This window comes from Tauraco erythrolophus, chromosome 20, assembly GCF_009769465.1.
Source record: "Tauraco erythrolophus isolate bTauEry1 chromosome 20, bTauEry1.pri, whole genome shotgun sequence".
Taxonomy (NCBI): domain Eukaryota; kingdom Metazoa; phylum Chordata; class Aves; order Musophagiformes; family Musophagidae; genus Tauraco; species Tauraco erythrolophus.
Window position 1 is genome coordinate 4312517 of NC_141484.1, and position 23078 is coordinate 4335594.

At 39.1% G+C, this 23078-nt stretch overlaps 1 protein-coding gene across 3 annotated transcripts; it reads right to left on the reverse strand.

The window, feature by feature from the left end:
- ZNF207 (zinc finger protein 207) lies at positions 1 to 22288 on the reverse strand. Of its 3 annotated transcripts, XM_086624273.1 has the most exons (14): positions 22121 to 22288; positions 20477 to 20603; positions 19882 to 20020; positions 19099 to 19269; positions 18303 to 18378; positions 17764 to 17811; positions 16553 to 16623; positions 15241 to 15401; positions 14348 to 14440; positions 12900 to 13142; positions 12018 to 12180; positions 11350 to 11835; positions 7131 to 7185; positions 1 to 2557 (listed from the first exon to the last, which is right to left on the reverse strand). In XM_086624273.1, the coding sequence occupies exons 1-12, from the start codon at positions 22159 to 22161 to the stop codon at positions 11675 to 11677; spliced, it is 1494 nt and encodes a 497-aa protein (XP_086480399.1). In that variant the 5' UTR covers positions 22162 to 22288; the 3' UTR covers positions 1 to 2557; positions 7131 to 7185; positions 11350 to 11674. The 3 variants fall into 3 exon arrangements, with proteins under 3 accessions (XP_086480399.1, XP_086480401.1, XP_086480400.1); XM_086624275.1 differs by lacking the exon at positions 14348 to 14440 and having other exon boundaries at positions 19099 to 19266; XM_086624274.1 differs by lacking the exon at positions 14348 to 14440.
- Between the last annotated feature and the right edge of the window lie 790 nt (positions 22289 to 23078).

The window sequence follows — 23078 nt, forward strand, 5'->3', positions numbered from 1 at the left end:
GTGGTTCACTTCTGTTTAATCAGAGACTGTTACAAAGTGGTAGACACACATTACAGACACGTGTATGTGCAATGATCCATTCCTGAAGCATACAGTTCGTAGAAGGCTCACAACGGATGCAAGCGATGTTAGCTCCGTATTTTCTTTGAATCTTCTTTGTAAACTGAATGCTATAAAATTAAGCTAGTTACTGTTACTATTATTTGCATGCATTAAAGTGATGCACATACTTACCAGTCTCTCACTTTTTCGCATTAAATTCAACATCAATATTTTGCCACCTGTCTTTTGAAAAAGATCAATGATCCCATCTTTTTCATAATAGTTACACAAAAGCAGTATCAAGTTACAGAAAAAACCTTCATGACACACTAACTTCTGTGACTGTACTGCTACTGAGAGGGGACATGATTCTATCATGTTCTTTTAAGATACTCTAAGAAGGAACTAAAACCAGTTTGGAGTCTGGGTTCACTGCACAGTGACCATAATCTCTGAAGGGCTAATTCGGAGTCATTAAGCAGAAGTCTACAGGGAACAGTGTCAACTGACTCACTGTTCCATATACACTGTATCAGAACTAGGAAAGAAGACTTATGAACCAGATCAGACTGGACAGCTGCTGTAACGGTGTACCAGAAGTTGAGCTACAACTTAAGACTGCTCACCTGGTTATGAAAGCTCAGATTTCTAGAATTGTTTTGGTCCTATCTCAAAAGGAAATAAACTTAATTCTATCAAAAAGTACTGGAATTGATTTCCATAAAAAGTTGCAAAAAGAGATGATGTTCTACGAGAGTTCGTATTAGGATCTACCCTGGACAAATTAACTTTTTGTTGATATGACACTAGAGAACACCACTACCCCTTAGTTATCCCTACTGACTGCCAAGCTGGTGTACAAGTAGTGCAGGTCAGCATCCAACTAGAGTCAAAACTGAGACTTCACAAAGTAATTCAGCAGCCAAAGGCAATCGGTTACTCGTTCAGACTTCCTACTGATCACTGCATTAAGTATCAACCAGGGTCAACCACAGAAGTTAAAAGAAAGATGCATACACTCTGTTAATAGGATAACTGCCTCACAGCAAGGTATCCCTATTTTTCATGCACATCTGCCATTAAGATTTAGGAAATATAGGCAAAGCTAAATTATAAATTTTATTATACAACTTGTCTTTTTATTTTTCTTCTACCTATGCAACATTATTCAAAAATTTGCATGTAGCTAGTTTTGTAGACAAAGCAATTTAGTGTGAACGGCTGAGAACTGATGTAGAGAACATGCCAAGAGGTGGGCTTCAAGGGTAACTATTCTAAAACTTGGGAAGATACAATCCCCTTGAAACTTTTTATGTTAGTGTGATGAATACTGCAGCGCCGGGTTGAAAATTCTAAAATAAGCAATACTGCTGGAAGTGTTAAGTCACTCATGAAACTACTCTGGACCATACAGACGAGCTGGCAAAACTAAATTCTGTTCAGCTACCACACTAGTCTGATCTTCCCAATATCTCATCTCTATACGATTATTCACCAATGATGTCAAAAGTCCCTCAAATTCACCGTGTGATAACGTGCCCTCGAGAAGCGAATTAAAGCACAGAGTTTTACAGCTCATCCAGCTGTGAAACTACACTATGTGCTACAGCACAGAAAGTTTTCATCTCCCATGCTGATATGTAGAGATGAAGTACACAAAGCTTAAATAAAAACAAATGTATGCAGCCATTCTGGAGAAAGCTGCATCTTTTATTCAATCACAAAGAATCTCTCCTATTTTCTTTTACAGTGTAAAATATTCTATATATAAAAAAATGAAATGCCAAAATTTCTGGGAATATGGAATAGGGCAGAAGGAAAAAAGAACAGAGACAGAGCAGTAACTCTGGAGTAAGATAAAACAGCTGGGCAAAACCACATTTGTAGGTAGCCTCTGAAGTGCTGAAATAGGCTAACAAAAAAAAAAAAAAATCAGAGAAGAACAAGCTCTGGATTTACAGGCCTAACAAAGTAAACTGTTGGTAGGAGACAGTAATTAGCAATAGCTAAAGAGAATCCAAAGAAAGATTACATTACTGCTACGGATTCTTACAAACAGAAATGCTTATTCCCCAACACAACAAAAACAGTTTCCTATAATTGGTTCACTGATACGACAGCCTCTCTCGTAACAGATGTGTTACTAAAGAAGTGACTTCAACTCACATCTTCATGCTCTGCAGTAACACCAGTGGCTATTTGTTAAGGTTCTGTATTAAATTTTCCTTAAAAGTGCTTACAGATATTACCTACCCACAAGTGTAGTTAAAACCATTACAGACCTTCAAAAAAAAAAAAAAATCTAGACCTTCACTCACTACTGAGAACAGTAGTAGGTAACAGATACATTCACATTTCAGAGACCAAAATTCCCCTCGTGTATTTAAGAGGTATCATTTGAACAAATTATTTCAAATAGGAACATCAGGTACTTACAGATTAAACTAACCTGTACTGGCAGTGCTGTGGAATTTTTCTTCTCTACCAGTAAGTAGCAAATGCTGAAATTCTGCTGCTAGTTAACAGAAACACAAATTGTATTAAACCAAGGAGTTTAACCCGTAATGTAGTTTTTTATTAAAAAGGCTGCCAAACTTCAATTACTGCAATATGTTGCTTAAGAAAAGCACATGAAGTAAAGGCAACTATAAAACTACTTTCAGTTTGCCCTTACTTTTCCAGTTATTTTTCACACATAAGCCAGCAGTTTAACAAGGTAATCCTGTCGCCTACCACAAACATAAAGGAAATTACAATACTTACATTGCCAAGTTCCTTCATTAAACAGTCTCAAAGTGCGTTTTCTTATTCTAGACTTTACAAATGAAAGAGCAAAATGTATTTTCTTCCACTGAAGTTTACGGGAAAGAACCTACAGAATTCAGTGCAAGTCACATATGCAAGTAACTCAAAAAAAAAACCAACAAAACAAACAAAAGAAAGAAAAAAGCTCTGCATGACATCTTTATCTCAAAGCGTGATATAATTTCCTAAATTGGGAGACAGTGAAATATCTTCCTTTGGCTGTATGCCATTAATTTCTGGTAATTCAAAATTGTTGTTAGTGAAAATAATTCACACACAATGGCTACTAAGGGCAGCAGAATTTGAAATTCTACACACATCCCCTTTCTGAATAGCGCCTGGGAACATGGTTAAGATTCAGGCAAAATTTAAGAAATAAAGTTTGAGATGTCGGAAGCCTGAATCTGGTATAAGGCAGTTAGCTAAGACAGAGATATACTCTAAGTGCTAAGAAGTAGTTTTTAAGGAAGTTTCAAGCTAAGTTGTGTGTTCATTTGTTTTCAGTTAGGATGACACTAGCACTAAAATTCTACTATTTTCTGAAAACTTTTTAACTTCTTTAAATCCCCTAGAAAGAAAAACCTTAAGATTTAAGTTCAAGACACTATTTATGGAGAAGTTAAATTCACAGTCACTTCAACAGCAGTGTGGCTGATTGCTCCTGCAGCAAGAAAGCCCGCTGTAAACTTGCTGGGACAGTGCAAACACCATCGTGGAGAGTCAATAACAACTTGTCAGGAAGCTAAGAACAAACACTGCGGATAACATCCTGCATCCTGTGGTTCAAGACAGGATATGGCTGTCTGCAAAAGCTGCAAGCTGAAGTGCCTGGCTCCCTCACACAGACCTTCACAAGACAAAAGTAAAAACGCATTCTGTGTACAGCAGAACCTACTAATACTGTACTCCAACTGCGTTTTCTTCTAGTAGAGCCTTGATGAGAATCTGCAGTCTGACAACCAAAAGACTGCAGAAAGCTGCTGTTCACAGCGTGTAAGAAAACTGCACAAAGTTTTTTTCAGAACTTCAAAACTATTACCTACCTACCCCAATTATTACAGGAAAACATGGCAGTCGCTGATAATTGCATTTTTACAGAATGCAGTCACTACCATTATTTCACTGGTCTAATTATTTTGGTTGCCAGTATACACACTTTTTTTTTTTTTAAGTTCTTCTGGAGGTAATCTATTCTAATTAAGGGTTACAATCTCTATTAGGCAAGGCACAGAACACATTATGAACTCCTCACGCAATTCTAAAGCAAGTCAAAACTTCATGTGTGATACGAACTTCATTTGCCACATCTCTCATTCACTTCTCTTGTTAAAAAGTGGGTGCAAATTCACCCAATTTAGCAGAATATCAGTAATTCCTGCCCTTTAAAAATAAGTCACGTATGTCTACTTAAACTTAAAAAAACCCAAGCTTGAAATGTCCCCAAGACTGACTTCCATTAATAGTGATAAAAGTCAAGTCACTAAAATACTATCACCATTAGAAAAGAAATTCCCCGAACAGCGAGATGTACAACTTTGTGATACACAGACTACTGAAACATTGACAGCTGCAGTACTGCAGTAGAAACCCTGTACCATCCCTCAAAATAAAGAGATCTTGTTGACAGTGTAAATTGTTGTTGGAACTATCCCCCTTAGATCCACACTGGGAGGCATGGAGGAAAATGTCAGTAACAGAACTTCACAAAAAGAGCAAAACAGGAACCACTTGCACTAGGTAAGAATTTTACAAGTCGTTTTAAAGAGATGACAGGCCAGCTGGTCTAGCAGCTGAGGAGATACTCCCAGTAGTAAAAAGTATAGATCTTTATGCCACCCTTATGACTAGAAAGACAGCAGCACTTGCACAGGTATCTTTCAGGACAAAACACAAAGCAAATGAAAAATGTACATCATTACCTGCTGCAAATTTGAGGACAAACATTAGTCTGTGGTAACAGATCAGAGTAACACAAACATAATCTGCTAAAGCTACCAGCTCCCAACGAGGGAGCAAAAAAGACTTGTCCTGTCCAGTCCTTGAGAGACTTACACAAGGACAGGAACGTAAAAGATGGAAGTGAACAATGTGTGAACTACCCATCAGAACTTAAAAGCAATATCTGCAGTGTAGCAGGAAAACCCAGAGTCAAACCCCCCTTTAATTCATACAGTGACACCCTGCAAACGCATCTTTCAGAAGTAGATAGTGTGAAATCAATCTTCTCAAAATTGTCTAAAAGCAGCTCCAAGAAAAAAATAATCCATAGCAACATGGTGCTGAGAAATGCTGTTTTGCTCACGGTATGTGCTAAAACACAAAGAAATGGTTCATTTGCTCCCAAGTATCAGGATACAGAGCTTAAGCAATGACACAGTGAAAACAAGAACTGCGTTTTGGAGACATTTTTTTCAATTAATATGTCAAACTTCATTATCTTCAACAAAAACAGATCAAAGCAATTTCTCTGAACTCAAAAACTTTTAGCTCTCACCAGGGTGTCAATTTGTTAAGATATAACCCAAGTGCGGATCTAAGCAGGACACTCCATGAGACACAAGACAGTGTATCTATCTGAATTTCAGCTTTGCGTGCTCGATGGAAAGCTGAATGAGTACCTGGATAAAAACTACCTAGTGCTGCACCAGTCTTAAATGGAAACTGATAACCAAGTTCAGTGTAAGGCATTTGTAATTTGCCTATATTTCAGTTCGAGTCTCTGAGAGATTCAGATACTTGAAGCAAGAAGTACAAGCCATACTGTGTACTATTTTTGGTTAAACGGTTTCCTTAGATATTCCGGGGAAATCAGAACCAAGCCAAACACTCATATAGACTAACTATGTGAAACAAATACCAGTTGTGGTAGTGTATCTTGAAGTGTTCTCATCTTCACTGTTATCAAGGGTAGCACCGCAGTGAGAATTAGAAAAGCAACACCATGCTCAATAGTAATTTTGAAACAGTTAAACAGAGGACATACCAATTTTCCAGTCAGACTAGACGATTTGCGGAGGGCCTTCTACAGGAAAAATGCAAAGGGCAGAGTACAAGCAAGAAGAGTACAACTGGAATGTGAAATCCACTCTTGTAACTACGTTAAGAATTACAACTCTATCCTAACTAAAATTACTGAAATCACATGGGGGGAATCATTATTTAGCAAAACCTTTAAGATATTAAATAGTCTATGCTCTTCAAAAAATGCCACAATTTTTAAAAATATCTCAAAAATTTAAAGAAGTTATGAAACCTGACTAACATTTGTTAATTTTTGATTTCACTGCAGATAGGCTGCAAGACCTCCTTGGACAAAACCTGTTCTTCTGAAGCTGAAGTTGTTTTTAAAGCAACCTCAAGCATTCAGACCAGATACATCTGCAACAGAGTGAGCAGCAACACTAACACTCATTTTTCTTCACAAAGCGTAGAATTTTTTACTAGTCACTGTGTGAAAGAAGGAACTTCAGATAACCATACACCTAAGCAAATTTTTAATACGCAACAGAATTCCACAAGGTTTCAAAAAAGTGCTGTGACTTTCAGTATTGTTGCAACAGACAAGAAACATTGTCAAGTTTAGCATATTTGAGAGACTGACAAAAAGGTTTTCCCTGAAACTAACAAACTGAAAAATCTGCAGCTTTGATTTCTCATTCTTCTATTTTACTTTACTAACTTGAATCTCTATTTCTTCATAAGGCTCTACACTAGTATTTGTTGTGGTGCAGCTCACGTATGCAGCAGTATTAACATCTTAACCTCCTCCAAATAAACTGTATTCTATAATTTAGGCTACATGTTTTTCTGGCTATAAATGTCACTCACTAGTTAAAACCTCAGCATTTTCAGCACTTCGATAGATGCATCTCCCCAGAAGAGGAAACATTAGTCACTGGTATTTACATGCCACTAGTTCAGAGACCACACAAAGTCACATTACCAAAACCAAATACAGCACAACGGCAATGCAGGGGACGAGGGGAAGGGGGCAGTGCAGCTGAAGGACTACCTGAGCAGCCTCGAAGGAAACACGTTCCGTTAAGAGAAAAGGTACCCAAACATCTCAAAACATGTTCCCTCCCCCTAAGACTCTTGAAAACACAATGATAACAAAAAGATAAGTATTAATATAGAGCCCATCTACCAAAAGAGATTAAAAAACCTAAATTAAAATAAATTTAGGGGCCTTCACCAAACTTGCTGCAAGTTTGGGGACATAAATATCCAACAGCCATAAAGCTGTGAAAGCCCCCAGAATGAATAAAATAAATCCCACTTGCCTCAGACTGAACAGGGCAACACTGAGACTCTGCCTCAGCCTGTCCTATGGCAGGGCTATAGGAAGAAGAAAAATTTAAATTTTAGAAAAAACATGACCCAATTAATTGAAAGACATGCATTCAAAGTTAACAAAATTCCAGTGATCAAGCAAACAAAAGAAAGTGACTGCTACAGCACCTATTTTGTCAGGCCCAAAGAAAACTTTTTACAGTTGGTAGCTATTTCTGAATTGGACAGTTTGTTTTGCTTTGTATCTTGATCAATGGAACATAAATCAGTTGTCTCGGGGCGTTTTTCCCATAACTGATAGTATTTACTGTACTAGTTCACAAAAAGTAGAGTTAAAGACCCCATCAGCCACTGAAAATGTTCACCCTCACCTCGGTATTTATGTAGAGGCTAGACCAGTACAATTATTAAGACATTTACTATTATTTTTAGGTATCATTAGTTACCATTTCAAATTGCAGCCCCAGCTCACAGACTGGTACATCAGAGTCTCAATTTAACTGAAGAGTCATAATGCCCTTCTTGCTGTTTATAAAACTGAAGTAATCTTGGTATTTTATTTTTTATCTTGTATGCAGAATTGATTCCTATAAAGTAACTGCAGGTTATATATTCCATTTAATTTTATTCAAGTTTTAAGAAATTAAGTTACACAGTTGTATGTAAGTACTGTTTGAGAGCTTCATACACTAAAATAACTGCAGAAACCATAGAAGGCAGATGCAGCTGAAAGTGTTTCTAGAAGCTTGTTTATGTTCTTCCATGCATGCACAGAGTGAGGAATAGTTATCCACTGAAATTATAATCCCAGCCTCAAATTTATTATCAGAACTTAAAAATCTCATCTGTGGGAAAAAAAAATTCCAGAAGAATTTTTTAGTACATATAAGCCAGCTACATTTTCAAGATTTTATGTAAAGCAACTTTTGACAAAGACAGAAAGATATTCTAAAGGCAGTATGAAACGGTCATATCAAGACTCCTGAAAAATAAGCCTGGGTTTTTCCAAGGTTCTTTCATGCCTGTCTCACCCTCTAAAAATCAACAGGTGAGATCAGCCTCTCACAATGATACTGAGAGACCATGCATAAAATATTTTAGAACCTTTTAAACAAGTCCTAGATGCCTTAAATTCTAAGCATTTTGCTAAAGATATTTCCCTACCTGTGACTGAACATTTTCTTGCAGTCTGTTCTTTTGTATTTAACATTTGCACTACATTCCAAATTAAAGACTGATCAAAATCCACTTGCAAGTTTTAGGTTTACTATAAGATCTGCCATGGCAAACTTAACAACTGAAAAACAAAGCTTCTGCTTATGTAATTCTATCACTAGAGTCCTGCAACAGATGTGAGAGAGATGCTTTTCTGTAGTCATAAAAGCTTCTGCAATCTCTTTGCAGGGAGAGATTAACTAAAACAAAAAACTGGCTGCACAGCTACGTTACATTAGGGATTTTGCTGGCACAACTATGTTGATTAAACTTCGTACTGTAAACCAAGCCTTAGTCTTTATACGAGTGACTACTACATTCAAAGTAGTTTTCCTGTTTTTGGGAAAATGCACCATAAATCCAACTCTCTGAACATTAAGAAGCAGTATCCAAAGAAACGAAGGCAGGGACCAACAGACAAATATGTACTGAAATACCTGCCTCTTTACAGAAGAGTACACACAAGAGACACGAGAGTAACTCAAGATGCCACATTATAGCTTTGATAGCACAGGAATGACAGGAGCAGGAAAGGAAGTATCCAGATGAAAAACCATGGAAAAACTGCTCACCTGCTTGCTGAAGATTATTAGAGTATCATATGAATAATATGTGGCAGTACTTAGTTAAGGGATTATCATAACATTACTACTAAGGAAAGTTCAATCTTAAAATGCATCCAAGCTAGAAGTCAACGTAGTATTAACTACAAAATGGTACTATTATCAGGACAATGATACATTCACTATTTAAAAGAGGGAAACTCTTAATTAATACAACTTGCAGAATATGCTGAGTTAACAGTACATGCAGTAAGGTTTTCAAGTATCTATCCCAGGAAAAGTAAAGGTCTGAAAACAACACACCACCGAGTTACAGAAAGACACCAAGGGAGGGGCTATCTGCTTTACTAGGGGCAGGAGGGCAAAGCACCCTTGCAGCAGAAATGTGATCTTCAGACAAAGCAAGATGTTCTATGGTTTTAAAAGCACAAGTTAAAATAAATACATTTTAAATTGATCTTATGTGTAGTATTAAAAAAGGACAAATGTAAGACACTAAAAATCTCTCCTGTGTTGCATAATTATCCCTACTAGATAAAGGAAAACAGAAGAAAACCAGAGTATAAGAGCATTGCCTAAGCAAAACAGTTTTATCTGTCAGATTTACGTATAAAGCAAGATGGAAGAGCTAACAAAAGATCTGACATCAAGGCTCACTCAGCACATTTGCAAGCCAGATACTGCACATCTGACAGGTGATCAGTAGATACCAGTGATCAGAGAGAACTGCTTCTCAACAGAGGCTTGGAGTTATGGTCTCAAAACTGCTCCACACTTCAGAAGTGGTGCCTGGTAATTCTTAATGGTTAAACTAAGGCCATTCAGCTACAATTAGAGCGTATGGGATGCTCCAGGGCTTTTATGAGCCATTCCATGACCCCAAATTTAAAGCTGAGAGACAATGTAGTGTTTTAGCTGTACTGTATTTCTGGGCTACTAAGAGACAGTACAAAATAAAGGCACATGAAGTACTTAAGTGCAGCTAAAAAACCTCAAGACTTTCAAGACAAAGAGCAAAAATGCTCAGTATTATAATTAAGTCAAAAAAATCCACCACTAACAAAAACACCTATGGAACATAAACTGAAACAAAAACGCTGATAATCTTTCTAACCTACCCCAGAAGAGGAGATATCCCTATAAATTAAATTGCACAGATAAAGCTTGAGGCTGGAACATGTATTTAAAGTTGACCTGCAAATGAAAAATTCATCACTCCTTTTTTCCTCTGTTGCAAAGAGACGAGGGAAACTCTCACTTCCCTTCTCTCCAAAAAGTCTCCCACTACATCTTCATTCTCATCAGAAATATAGTACACTAACACAGTGATGTTAGACAACGGGAGAATTAAAATCTTGACAGTAATTTATCACTCTACTCTTATAAACAGATAAATGACTAATTCATATGGGGATAACTGATTTTCATCTTTCTTTGGTAATTAGGAGAACTGATAAAAAGGTCTCATACTCTAAACACTTTCATTAAACGGCCCAAGAAACTCGGCCAGCATCTGATCACAGCACACAACAGATGGTTCCTCTTCTAGACTCTAGAAACTCCCAACATTTAAAGTAAAAATACAGCATATAACACATTGCTCTTGTCTCTTTTATGCACTGAGAAGGTCAAGCTACTTTTTCTCTTTTGCAGGTCAACTTCAATACAACATCAACTGGAAGTCACTCACCCATGTGACATGCACCTAAGCTTCTAGAAATCTTCATCTAAAAGGCTCCTGAAATTCATATGCATTTGCACATTAAAGAGTCAGTCGAAGAATGAACTAACAGGACACATCTGGCAGTAGGGTGCATCTTAGAGCAACCACTTTACACCCTACAAGCGCCAGGACTAGAAATCATTTAAAAATTTATTGAGGACAAGAAAGCACAAATAAAGAAACATATGCATTAAGAGAAGTTACAACCAAGAGTTAATATGTGCCTCCTGCAGCCTCATTTTTGAGGAGTCAGTTAATAAGTGTACAGGTCTTTGTCTACTCAGACGTGCAGCTAAGGAGTGACTCAATTTTAGAACAAGGAATTCGGACTTTATCAAAACAGCACCAAAAATCGTGTTCATGACACCAATAGCTACCATGGCATGCATCTGTACAAACCTTTCAGGCAGTTGTCCACAGCTGGTCATGAATGAAAAGGCATATAAATTTTTCTCTTCTTTTATTACAATGAAGTTTATAACAGTACAGAAAAGTCACACGACCTTAGTGGGTCAGTTTACTTAAACCCTGCAACAGGAGGAACTCTAAATACATTAAATATTGTTACAAGTTCAGACTTAAATGTACAAGTAGTTGGGAACAGTTACAGCCCTCACCAAACTATGTTGGGGACACGAAGTCCAACAGCACGTGAAGTGCTGTGAAGGCATCATTTCACAAATAGCAACATAATGTCACAGAACTTGCCTTTAAGGTGGTATGTTCATGTAATTCCAGCGCCTTCACAATTTAACGAACCATATTTACTATACTTCACTTCTAAAAACCTAGATGAAACATGAAAAAGAAGCCATACAGTATAAATTGCAACATCAGGAAAAGTTCCTGTTATTATTCCAAATATTTTTTCCCCTGTAAAATAAGAATGTCCAATAGCTCCTTGCATGTGGGAAGATACTTATTTTTTTTTAAAGTCACAATGAAGCCTTAATTGACGGAAGCTCGGCTATATTAACAGCACAAGATGAGAAAAGGTTTAATCTCCAAACCTATTAGAGCGTGTGTAGTAGCATCAGTAGCGGCCACCTTGCGACATTACAGGAGGTCTCATTCCCATTGGAGGTCGAGGAGGTCCACTTTGGTAAGGGGGCACCATCGGAGGTCCCTGACCGTATGGAGGCATTGCTCCAGGAAGATATCCTGGCATGCCCTGGTGATGAGCACCATACTGACCTATAAACAGAATATTTAAGATGCAAAGAAGAATTTATATTTTTTTTTAAATAATGGGCAGAGTTGCATTTTGTGAAAAGCTTCACTCTGCCCCTGCCAGTATATACCACTTCAAGTTTTAAGAAAGTTTATAGCAATGACAAATCTTTTCAAGAAAAGAAAGCTGGGAAACTTATGATTACCATGAGGCGGCATGGGAGGTCTCATTCCTTGTTGCTGTGGAGGAATTCCTGGCTGTGGTGGCATCATACCTCCAATTGGTCCAACTGGTGGATTACCCAAGGAAGCTTGTCCTGGTCGAGGAAGATTACGCTGATATTTAGGCAACTGTGCCCTTCTCTCTTCCTAAAACCAGGAATGGACAACCATAACACATTATAAGGCTAAAACTAACCAAAAGCAAAGTAAATAAAAGTGTTACAGAGTAGACTACAGGTACTAAACTATTTCAACTATCTTACAAGTTCAAAGACTGCTACTAGTAACATTACACAGTAGCACTTACATTTTTCTCCCTTCCTTCAAACTTACTGTATTAATTTTAATACTAGCTGATCTAGCACTTCACAATCCACATAATTCTCCTCCTACTCCAGCTGAAGAAAGCCTTTTCCTCATAACAAGTTAAGATAAAGCCAAACACAAATGTAAAGATATCTGAACTGAAATTAAGGTTCATCTGTTTTATCCATAAATTCCCTATTTCTGACTGCTGCAGTAACACCAAGACCACTTCAAACTGTTTTTTGCCTTTTCAGTTTTTCATCCTATGCTCATTAGCTCTGTCTATTTAACTTCAAGCTTTAGCCACATGCATTTTGGGTTGAGTAATCTCCTATCATCAACAAAAAATAAGGCTCAGATCTACAGCAGTATCACTGCAATATTCCAGTCATCACTTCGCAACCAAAATTTTCTTGATGTATGCTTGTTACATTAATTCGGCACAGTTTGCATCCTCACAGTTATTAGAATACACATAATGTAGAACAAATTATATTTAATCAGCCATATCAGCACAAATTTGCATTTTTCAGTAAGACAATGAAAATATTTTAACTTACCAGTGATATATCCTCATCTGGATGGATCAACTTACTGGTTGCACTGGTTGTTGTGAGGGTAGCAGGCTTACTTGTTATAGATGTAGCTGGTTTAGCTGCAGTACTGTTTGTCGTGCTAGTGGTTGAGGCTGTAGACTGTGTGTAAGCAGGGAATGTAGGTTTTGGGGGTTCTGTTGTTGTTGCAGGTGTAGAATTCAAAGGTTTGAAATCAGTACCAACTGGACCTGGAACAGCTGCTGCAGCCTGTGAAACAGAGGTACGTCAATATTTATCTCTCAAAGCGTAAAAAAAAAAAAATTAAATTATGTCAGTTAGATCTCTGATACCTTCCAGTGAGATACATAATTAAAACAAGCTTGACAAAAGTAAAGTTCAGCCTTATCGCATACTAGAGCAACTGAAAACAACACAAAATAAAACCCAGTATATACACATAGATAAACACACACACACGCACTGGAAAGTCTAAAATTTGCAGGTCAAAAGCCACAACTAGAAAAAAGGAACAACAACAAAAAAAAAACACTATCAAAATTTTTATCTCTAATACTGAGTTTGGTAAATGTCTAAATCTTTCCTGAATCACTGTTTTATTAAGAGCCTGTAAGTATAAATTCATTGTTCTCTCACTAAGTTATTAGCATACTTTAGCAACCATTAGTTTAGAGTACAGCTCAAAGTGTTAGTATTCATTAAAACTAGGTATTTAAGAAATGTTTCAATTAAATATTTAAGAAAGCTCTATTGTGTCAAGGTTTTTGTTTCAAGCATCCTCTCCATAAAAACACCGCAATATTTTCACCAAGTACTGTGTCTCTCTATAGATCTTTGATCTCACTTGTCAATGAACAATAAACTGAAGGCAGATATGAGGCCCACTACAGATTCCAGCATCAACTCTTTTCTACTTTTTTCTTAAATTAAAACTGTTAGACAAGAGAAGTTTGCTTTACCAGGCTTTCTCTGAAGATGCAGCAATCTCCAAAGCAAGCTTTAGTTATGAGAGAATGCTTGTTGTTTCTAGTCACTGTGCATTTAAACTTTCCAATCAAAACAAAATATTTCAATCTTTTGCACATAATGCAAATTACAAAATTCCCTACATTATGATGTACCATATTAAAAAAACATAAACTGAAAAGCCTTCACCATGCATCAAGCTAACCACTGCCCACTAAAATGCATTTAACTGCTTTCATGCTTTTTTAACCCTTTAGAACCAGGATGTAACATTTCATTCTTTCACGCTAAGAAAAACTGGGCACTTTTACATGCTTATTTCTAAGAAGATGCAACTCACAATCAGACTCCGCGGTTTTACCAGCTAAACATAATCAGGAATATAACAGAAATTATCTGAAGATGTTTAGTCAATTTTAGTTTTTATGGGACGGTCCAAAGGGTTAAGTTGCAAAGCAATTTGTTTTTAACTGTGACTTCCTGCGTACTTGTGCTGTGCTAGGAAACAGAGCGTTAGAAGATGCTGACAGACTTTCTGAATTGGAGGAAGCTGTACTTGAGCTTGTGACAGGTGTCCCCATCTGTAGCATAAAAGAAAGGAAACAGTGAAAAGTCTCCAAACAAATGGGTGGAAAGTAGCCAGATGAAAGGATTTCTTATGCTAAGTTCTTTCTTATGAAAGCACTGTGTTTTTGCAAAAACGTATCTTCCCTGCAGAAGGCCAAAACCAAACAGTACACTATGAGGGTTTCTGCAACATACTTGCAAGTAAAAACTTCAGGACTTACACACAAGAAGTGCAATGAAAGGGTAGAGGTCACAAGCCACTATCAATTCCCCACTTCCCTCCCCAGAAAAATTAAAAGAAATTTTTACTACCCTAACTTATTCCTAAACTTTTAGAAGTAAAAATCCTCCTAATTCAGGCAACGTTTAACCAGTTTAACAGGACAACAGAATAAATTAGTCCGTCTACTGGTAGAGAGCCCATTATGAAAAGGAGAGAACAAGTCACGTCAAGATTTCTTTCAAAATTTTATGTAAAGTTCTATGCAATCGGATTCCTGTAGCTAACACATTCCTTTACCCATCCAAAGCACCCTTATGAAGGTCACACTAAAGGGATTAAGGAGTATTTTGCCTACTTCTTTCTTCCCCACATGCTTACAGAACTTCTGCCTGGTTTTATGGCTGTTACAAAACAAACAAAAGAATCTTTTAAAATTCATTCAAGCACCACTGAACTGAATTACTTAAGAATCAACACAAGCAAGAAACTTAACCAGTCATTTCTTGGGCCTCCTCAATCATAAAGGACACTGTTGATACAGTGGCAATTTGAAGAAAATAACAACAGATTCCAGGCTATGAGACACCTTACCTGTCCCGCACTTGGGAAGAGTGGTTTAGTAACCGGAGGCTGGGGGGTAGGTGCCGATGCAGCGGGAGCTGGAGGTCTGTTAAGAATGCCCGGTGCTGTAACAGGCTGGGCTTGTGTCATGGGAGGCATCCCAGGACGAGGACCAACAGGCGGTGGCATACCTACAAACCGCAAAGAACCGGTAACAAACCAGGCTGAAGGAAGCAACAACACTCCTCTAGAGGATTCTGCTCAGTGTTCCTTAGAACAACGTCTCCCCCAAGGAAGATGTATTTTTAAGGCAATCTTAAATATATGACAAAAGGTAATGCCAGCAGACACCAATAAGGGTCCATGCATAGGCAGTAACCTCAAACACTTCAGAGCAACACAGAATTCAACTGTGTTTTCTGCTAGAGCTTCAATGATTAAGAAGCTTATGCTCTCAATAAATCAACACAATTAATGCAGTAACTGTCTCCAACACACTGTGCCTGTGCTGCCAAGTGCATGAATAAGACTGTTACAAAATCCCAAAGATGCAGCCATTATGAACAGTATCGGAACTTGACAGAAACACAAACCAGCTTTGCTGTGTGTCTTCAGCACAGTGACACGGTGACACAAAGTTACTATCTGTAGCCTGTCATCACAATACACACACTTGGTATGTGCGGGGCTTTAGGAGAGGTTCAGAGACAAGAAGTGAACAGCTCACATGAGTTCCACCATATTACCATGCAGTGTAACTAGACTGTAACTGTCCTAGTGGCTTGCCTCCTCCTCCAGTGAGAAATACGGGCAAACCAGCAAATCTCAAGCCATCACAGCATAGCTGCTGGTGAGGCAGAACACCCTGAGAACTTGAGGCTGCTTAAGAGCTGCACAAGCTCAAGAAACATCTCTTCTAGCTATGGTAAGAGACCAAAACTCTGGTTAATTTCTTCACAGAGCAGGTTCATTACTTGGGTAAATTACCAACATTCTTTCTCTTTTCCCACATTTTCAATCATTATGATTTTCCAGCTGCAGACAAACATTAAAAAAGGGATGAAGAGAGACTAGGGAACACAACAGTCAGAGAAAGTGCAATAACAAAACTATATTTTTCACCTTCACAATGGTACTAAACACAAATAGTTATTTATAATCAAAAGCCACAAATCAACCCTTTCACCTGTGCGTAAGAGTGGCTTCTGTGGCAATGAACTCACACCAAGGGGGTGGCATAAGTCTGTATATTCTTTTTATAAATACTAAATCTCAGTGGAAATAAATAAATGTAATTTAGCACTCATCATAGTATAATATGAGTCTGACAACCCTGACCTACCTGGTGGCATACCAGGCATAAGAGGTGGTATTCCTGGCCCAGGAGGCATCATTCCACCCATCGGCATCATCCTATTAAACAGAAAATGAGCACTGGTGTGAACACTCACGATAAACTCTTAAGACAATTTGCACATACCTGTGTTAGATAAAAAAATTATGGTAAATAAGTTCAAGAAACTCTCCACAGAGGCAACTCAAAACCAGCTAACTTCACAACTAGAAATGTTTTTCCACAAGAAAAACAAAACAAAACAAACCACCAAGAAAACCCCCAAGCACTTTACTTGAACTTTAATTCCTCAAGCTTTCAATTCCACTATTATCAGTTTTCCAGATCAGGTGTCTCTCTTGAAATCTATTTCAGGCTACTAGTTTGAGCAGAGTGTTCCAAGAACCTGATCTTAGTACACTTGGAAAATCTGAAAGTAGGAAAAACAGCTAACTCCAGGCATACTAAAATCACTGTACATCTGCTATTACTCCTTTCTGACACCACAAGTCTGTTTGTGCTTATAGCATCCTCATACTATCTTAACATATTCTCCTTCCTCTAGTGAATTGCAGACAACTCAAATCTGTAAAAATGTCCACAAAATATTGATAAAAGCAGAGCCGAGGCCACATGATAAGAAAGCTTCTGGAGTTTCAATAATTACTCCCTACGTTAAGGACAGAAAATGGAGATTTTTTTTTTTTTTTTTTTTAAAAAGAAGAGTCTTTACTATGGCCTGATTTTTCTTCATATTAAAAACAGGTAGGTTTGTGGGTTTTTTTTCCTTGCTATTGATAACCTGGAGAAGAAATGACATGATTTTTAAATTCAGTCTGTTAAAACAACATTTATGCCTCAGAAGAGAACAACCTTTCACCTCGGTGAACTTTAAAACTCAGAAGCCAAGTTCCTGCAGTATGTCCTACAGTGTAACAGATCAAGCACACAGAGCTGTACTCTGGTTCAAGAGAGCCTGTAAGTCCCTAAGGGTCTATTTGATTAGTATGTTGTAGAACGCATTTCTCATAACATATAGTTCAGTAATATTCATTTAGATAAAGCATAAAAACTTCAGCTGTTATACAATAACAAAACCTAAATACACATTTTCCCCAAATTCTTACACAATATTCAGTAAGACAATTTCAAGTTTATCAAAAACATGACATAAAATGGCATAATGAATGTACCTAGAATTACATTAATGAGATGCTTACATGTTTCCACCACAAAATGACTGCATGTATTTTCTCTGTTGATGTAATCTGTGAAAATTTATGACAAAATCAAAAATCTAACTGTGATTTTCCAAACACATTGTGACAGGGTACGGTGTCAACCCCAAATAAGCATAAAAAACAACATCTTACTTTTGCCCAAAATGTAAGAAAAATTTAAACTATCCAGTATTTTTTTCCTGTTAGGCTGATGACCAATAACCAAATGCACAACATAAGTGCAACACACAAAGCAATAGTGGTTCACAGAAGGCTCTAAACCAACACAACAAAACTTTAAATTATTGTACTACTACTCAATAAAGTTAGGAGAGAGACAACATACTTATATATAAACTCACAGTTTGGCCATATTTCTAATGTTGGTTTACAGCCATCCAGTTCTTTGGCTATCTTAGTACTAAGGTTACAGAGTTCACAGGTTCCTACGTACATTTTCCGAATTAGCTTTACTTTCTCTGTGACAGTTTAAAATGCACAGTACGAACATGAAACATTAAGTCTTCCTTGCTACTCACCCAGGTGGCATTCCAGGCATAACTGGAGGCATTCCAGGCATCATAGGTGGAACACCTGCCATTAATGGTGGTATACCTTAAAAGAAAAATAAATTTTAAATCCAACAATATACGGTCACTAACAAACCTCATCTAATAAATTTAGACTGGATAAATGCCTCACAGGAAGCTCCAAAATAATTGTTTTTTGGAATAACACTGCTTACAAACAACGTAATATAAAAGATTATCTGCAAATCTGACTTAGATTCATTGTGAGAACAACATCCTGCAAGACTGTGTAAATTTTCTTAGTAGTCTCCAAAGAATATGCCTTATCACTGCAGCAAATGTAATGGAGAGATCAGTTTTCACTCACTGTCATTGATCAAAATAATTTCCTCAATGTATTTGTGGCATGTGTATCAACTTCCTGTTCTATGTTAGCAGTCTCTAGATAAACGGTAGCCTTTCTCTCCTGTTTCCAAATTCTTGTTACAAAACACCACAAACAATCCACCACAGTCTGTCATGGGTAGACTTATGTTTAAGGTACTAATCTGTCCTACTACCATAGTAACACTCCTTCAATCTAGACACATTACGTATCTTAATCCACTTCACAAAGGAAGATGTGTGTGCACTCACAGAATGGGAGAAAAAAAAAAAAAAGAGGTGAAACTGCTTATGTGCAGCCCACGAAACTATTTTGTGACCTCTAACATCCAGTGTGAGAAAGGGCAGATTATTATTCCAGCATACAAGCAGCGATTTGTATTTCTACCCAGCTTTTCAGTAACTCAAAACATCATCCTACCTGGAGGCATCCCTGGTGCACCTGGCACAGGAGGCAAACCTGGCTGCGCCATCGGGGGAATGTACCCCTGCTGTGGCTGAACTTGCTGGGGTTGAAATGAAGTCGAAGCCGCAGATTCATCATCTTCGTACTCATCAGAATCATCCTGTTGTTTCTTTTTCTGGCTCTCTGCTGAAAAGTACAATGCATATGGGTCAGATTGAAGGCAAATTATATTCTATGAAATTCATTTTATCTGAGGTATTCTAGCTGGAATGAAAATAAATTCAAATCTTTGATCAGTGTGTTCAAAAATTCACAGAATTACAAAGAAGAAAAACTCTATGAATCTATCTATACATACAAATAATAATGGAATGTGACTCATGCTGTAATGACCCTCAACATGAATGGGGGTCTTCCTTCATGTCAGTCTCACGCCATCCGTAATAAGCCAAAGCAGTTCAAACAAAGGTATATTTAAACAGCAAAGAAATCCAAGTATTTGGGCATCAACAGGCTTGTATCACACCTTGCCTTTCCTCTCCTTACCCTCAAAGATCAGATCACAATCCCCATATTCATTAGGTAATTGTAGCTGCGCTGGCATGCAGCTATTTCTAAACTGGAAAAGAAAAACGTCTCTCATCCTTCTACATGACTGGCAAACGTCTAAAGCTGCAGCTAGAGAACACGTTAAACCCAACCCTTACTGTTCTGAGAAGCAAGACCTGTACCACACAGCTTAGTATCAGGAAGAAACAGACAGGGAAAGAACAGATAACTAGCGAGATTACACTTTACCCTGAGTTTTTTGTTCAAGTAACCTCCTCCGTTCCTCCATATCTTTTTCTGGAATGCCCTCCATGCCATAGATTTCCAGTTCAATGTCTGTTCTTCCAGGAATAGCATTTGGAACAGCATCTATTGTCTCTTTATGTACCTAAAGAGAAGAAAAAAAAAAAAAAAAAAAATCCTCCTGACCACAATTCAGGTTAGATTCTACGTGATCTTTAGCCAGTTTCAAGATACAACAGGAACATCCTTAATGGGAAGAATCTCTCTGACCAGGCATTTTCTTGGTATGTGCTTCCTAATCACTGTTAACTACTATTAGCTTCTAAAACCAGTTTATATAAACTTGTCTTCTGAACACCAAGACAATACAATCCCTTCACTTCTACTACATCTCAAAAACAGCAGCAGAGATCTCTACTGCATACTCTCCGTAAGACTACTGACACAGCAAGACTCCTGTTCTGGAAGCAGACCATTGCTGTCTTTTTCCCATCAGTTTTTAAGATTCTGGCTGCCCACAAACCCCACCTTTTTAAGTTCACTGTTAATTCCAATTTTAGATACTGATGAGAAAATCTTATGGAAGTCTAAAACTTCTTACCTGCATACAATGTATAGCTAAACCAGGTCCTGTATACAGCTTCTTATGACATATATGGCATTTAAAGTGCTTTGCTTTTTGATGCTGTATAAGGATTTTTTCATCATCAAAATCCCTGTTGCAATACCTATTGAAGACTGTTAAGGAAATATTTATTCCTGAAAGTGACCTAACACTACGTAATTAGCATTATTGCAATTTTTCCTGAAGCAAAAAAAAAAAAAAAGCACAGTTATCTCTGAGCATAACAAATATTTCACTGATGTCTGAAACCAAACCTCCCCTTCATACCATCCAGCACTTCCCTCTGCAGATAGGTACAAAACTCGCAGGGTGTGTGCACGCAATGAGAATCATTTGATTCCATATTCTTTGACATATGTTTTTCAAGATCTAGTTATTTCTAAGTCGACTCATTCTTTGTCTGCACATATGTAGACTGAAATAAACTTGCAAAAGCATTAAAGGAGAAATAGACTTGAAATCCACAAAACGGAAGTGATTCTAAATACTTAGAAGTGCCTACTTAATAAAAAGTATCAGTACCTAACATTCATAAAAAAAGAACAAAGGTTTTAGTTAAAAACTCCTTTTTCAGTCATCCAGCTACCACTTCTTATATATTGTATAATTCGCTGCAGTCATTAAAGACTTCTCTGTCTTTAAACAGAAACATTTTAAGCTAAGAATTTTCTGGACATCTGTGACAGAAGAGGCAGTTAACACTCCAAACGTATCTTCCTAAGCGAGACAAGGACGTCTGTTATTAGTTGTTCCTTGTCAACGCAATGTGTCCCTCACTTCCATCAAAACTTGAAATAAATTAATACCCAAAACAGAAGAACAGATGCCTTCCAACATAAAAAGGTAAAATATCTCAGAGCAGCTTATAAATTCCTCTATTAAATAATTTTAGATTGGGCAGAAATCTTTTAGAGGAATAGTAAATCCGCAATCACCTCCCAACAAAAAACAGATTGCGAAAGAGCGATTGAAGAAAAATCCACTGGTATTTCTGGATACTGAGAAATTGCACGTGACTTTGATGCAGCAATTAAAAATCCGAAAGCCCCACCATCACGAAAAAAAACCAAACAAACAAAAAAACACAACAGTTTTCAAAAGGTCTCTTTCTACCACATTCGCCCTACTTTTTCTTGAATAGCTGTATTTACCAGGGGCAGAGTTTTGTTCCCTTGACATCCTCCCTCCTGGGGGATAAAGACTGTTTTCCATTTTGCCCACAGTCTCGGCAATCCCGCCGCAGAGAGCCGGCCGCAGAGGCGGCAGCCTGCCCCGGCCTTCCCGATCGGACGTGAGGCCGCGGCTCCAAGCGAGCAGGCGGAAGCGAGCGGACTAGGCCGCGCAGCGGGGAAGGACGGGGGGGGGGGGTGGGGAGCAAAGGAAGGGCGCGGAGCAGGCCCCATCCCCGCGCTGAGGGGCACAGAAATGGAACAGGACAAAACACGGAGCCAAACCGCAACAGGGGGGGAGAGAAGGAAAGAACCCCATCCCAGGACAGCGAGGAGCCGGGAACGCAAAATGGAATCGGGCGGGACAGAGAATCGACCCGCCAGGCCGCGCCGCTCCGGTCCCCTCCCCCCCCAGCTCCTCACAGCCGCCCCGTCCCACACAGAAGGATACCAGCACCAAGGCTTCAGCTGCTTCTTCTTCTTACGGCCCATGGCAACGGCGCCCCCGACCTACACACAAAGGAGACAGCCGAGCTCTTCCCTCCTGGACCGCAGCGCCCACACAAGCCTCTCCGCGGGAGCGAGCAGCGGAGACACAAAATGGCGGCCACGGCCTCTCCTGGCGCCACCGCCTCCGAACTCCCAGCCTGCACCGTGGCGCGGCGGGCGGGGGCTGCCCACGTGACGGGCTCCGGGCTGTCCCCGCCGCCTTTTGGGCTGTCCCGTCGTGCCTCGCGGTGGCGCCGGGCCGCCATGTTGTCTGAGTGGGCGCTGTGGGGATGGCGCTGGTTGCGTTTGCTGTCCGTGTTTAGCGTCGCGGAGAAAGTGTTTTTTTCCTACGAACTCAGACCCCTTGGGGTGCGTTTCTGTGTTAGATCCCCCGGAATATCCCTGCGCCTCCCCAGCTCCCAGGGACCTGCTGCCTCTCGCTGCAGGTGGGGGCCAGAGCTGCTCGCCGGCCCGCGGGGCCTGCCTGTTAGTTGTGAGGCTGAGGTAACAAATGTGCTGCTTGAACAGAAAAAAAAAGTGTTTCAGAGGAAAATCTGGCTTTTTAAAAACAGGCGGCACAGCCGAGCCTGTCAAATACGATCCGAACTGGTCCTGTCGTTAAGTCGGTGAGCAGCTTTTGGAGGATCACCTGGACTGGCACAGGTACCGCAGCAGCCACACTGCACTTTGCAGTCAGTCACGCAAAGGCGGAGGTGCAGCACGGAGGGCTGCCTCAGCTCTGCCCAGTGCAGCTCCGCCTCACGGGAGAACGTTCCCCGCGGCACCCACGGCGCTTCGAGCCCTTGAGAGCCACGACGCAGTGAACCCTCGGCCCCCCGCTCTCTTCCCGCTGCCGGGGTCCGCCCACCCGGGGCGGAGGCAGACGCTGGAGCGCAGCCCCCGCGGAGCGCCCGCCCCCC

Excerpts from the sequence above, each read along its gene's own strand:
- ZNF207 (XM_086624273.1), bottom strand. The coding sequence starts at position 22,161 with ATGGGCCGTAAGAAGAAGAAGCAGCTGAAGCCTTGGTGCTG. Across the intron at positions 19,270-19,881 it reads ACTTGAACAAAAAACTCAGG|CAGAGAGCCAGAAAAAGAAA; the intron begins GTAAAGTGTAAT and ends TGTACTTTTCAG. Across the intron at positions 14,441-15,240 it reads TCTTCCCAAGTGCGGGACAG|ATGGGGACACCTGTCACAAG; the intron begins GTAAGGTGTCTC and ends TTTATGCTACAG.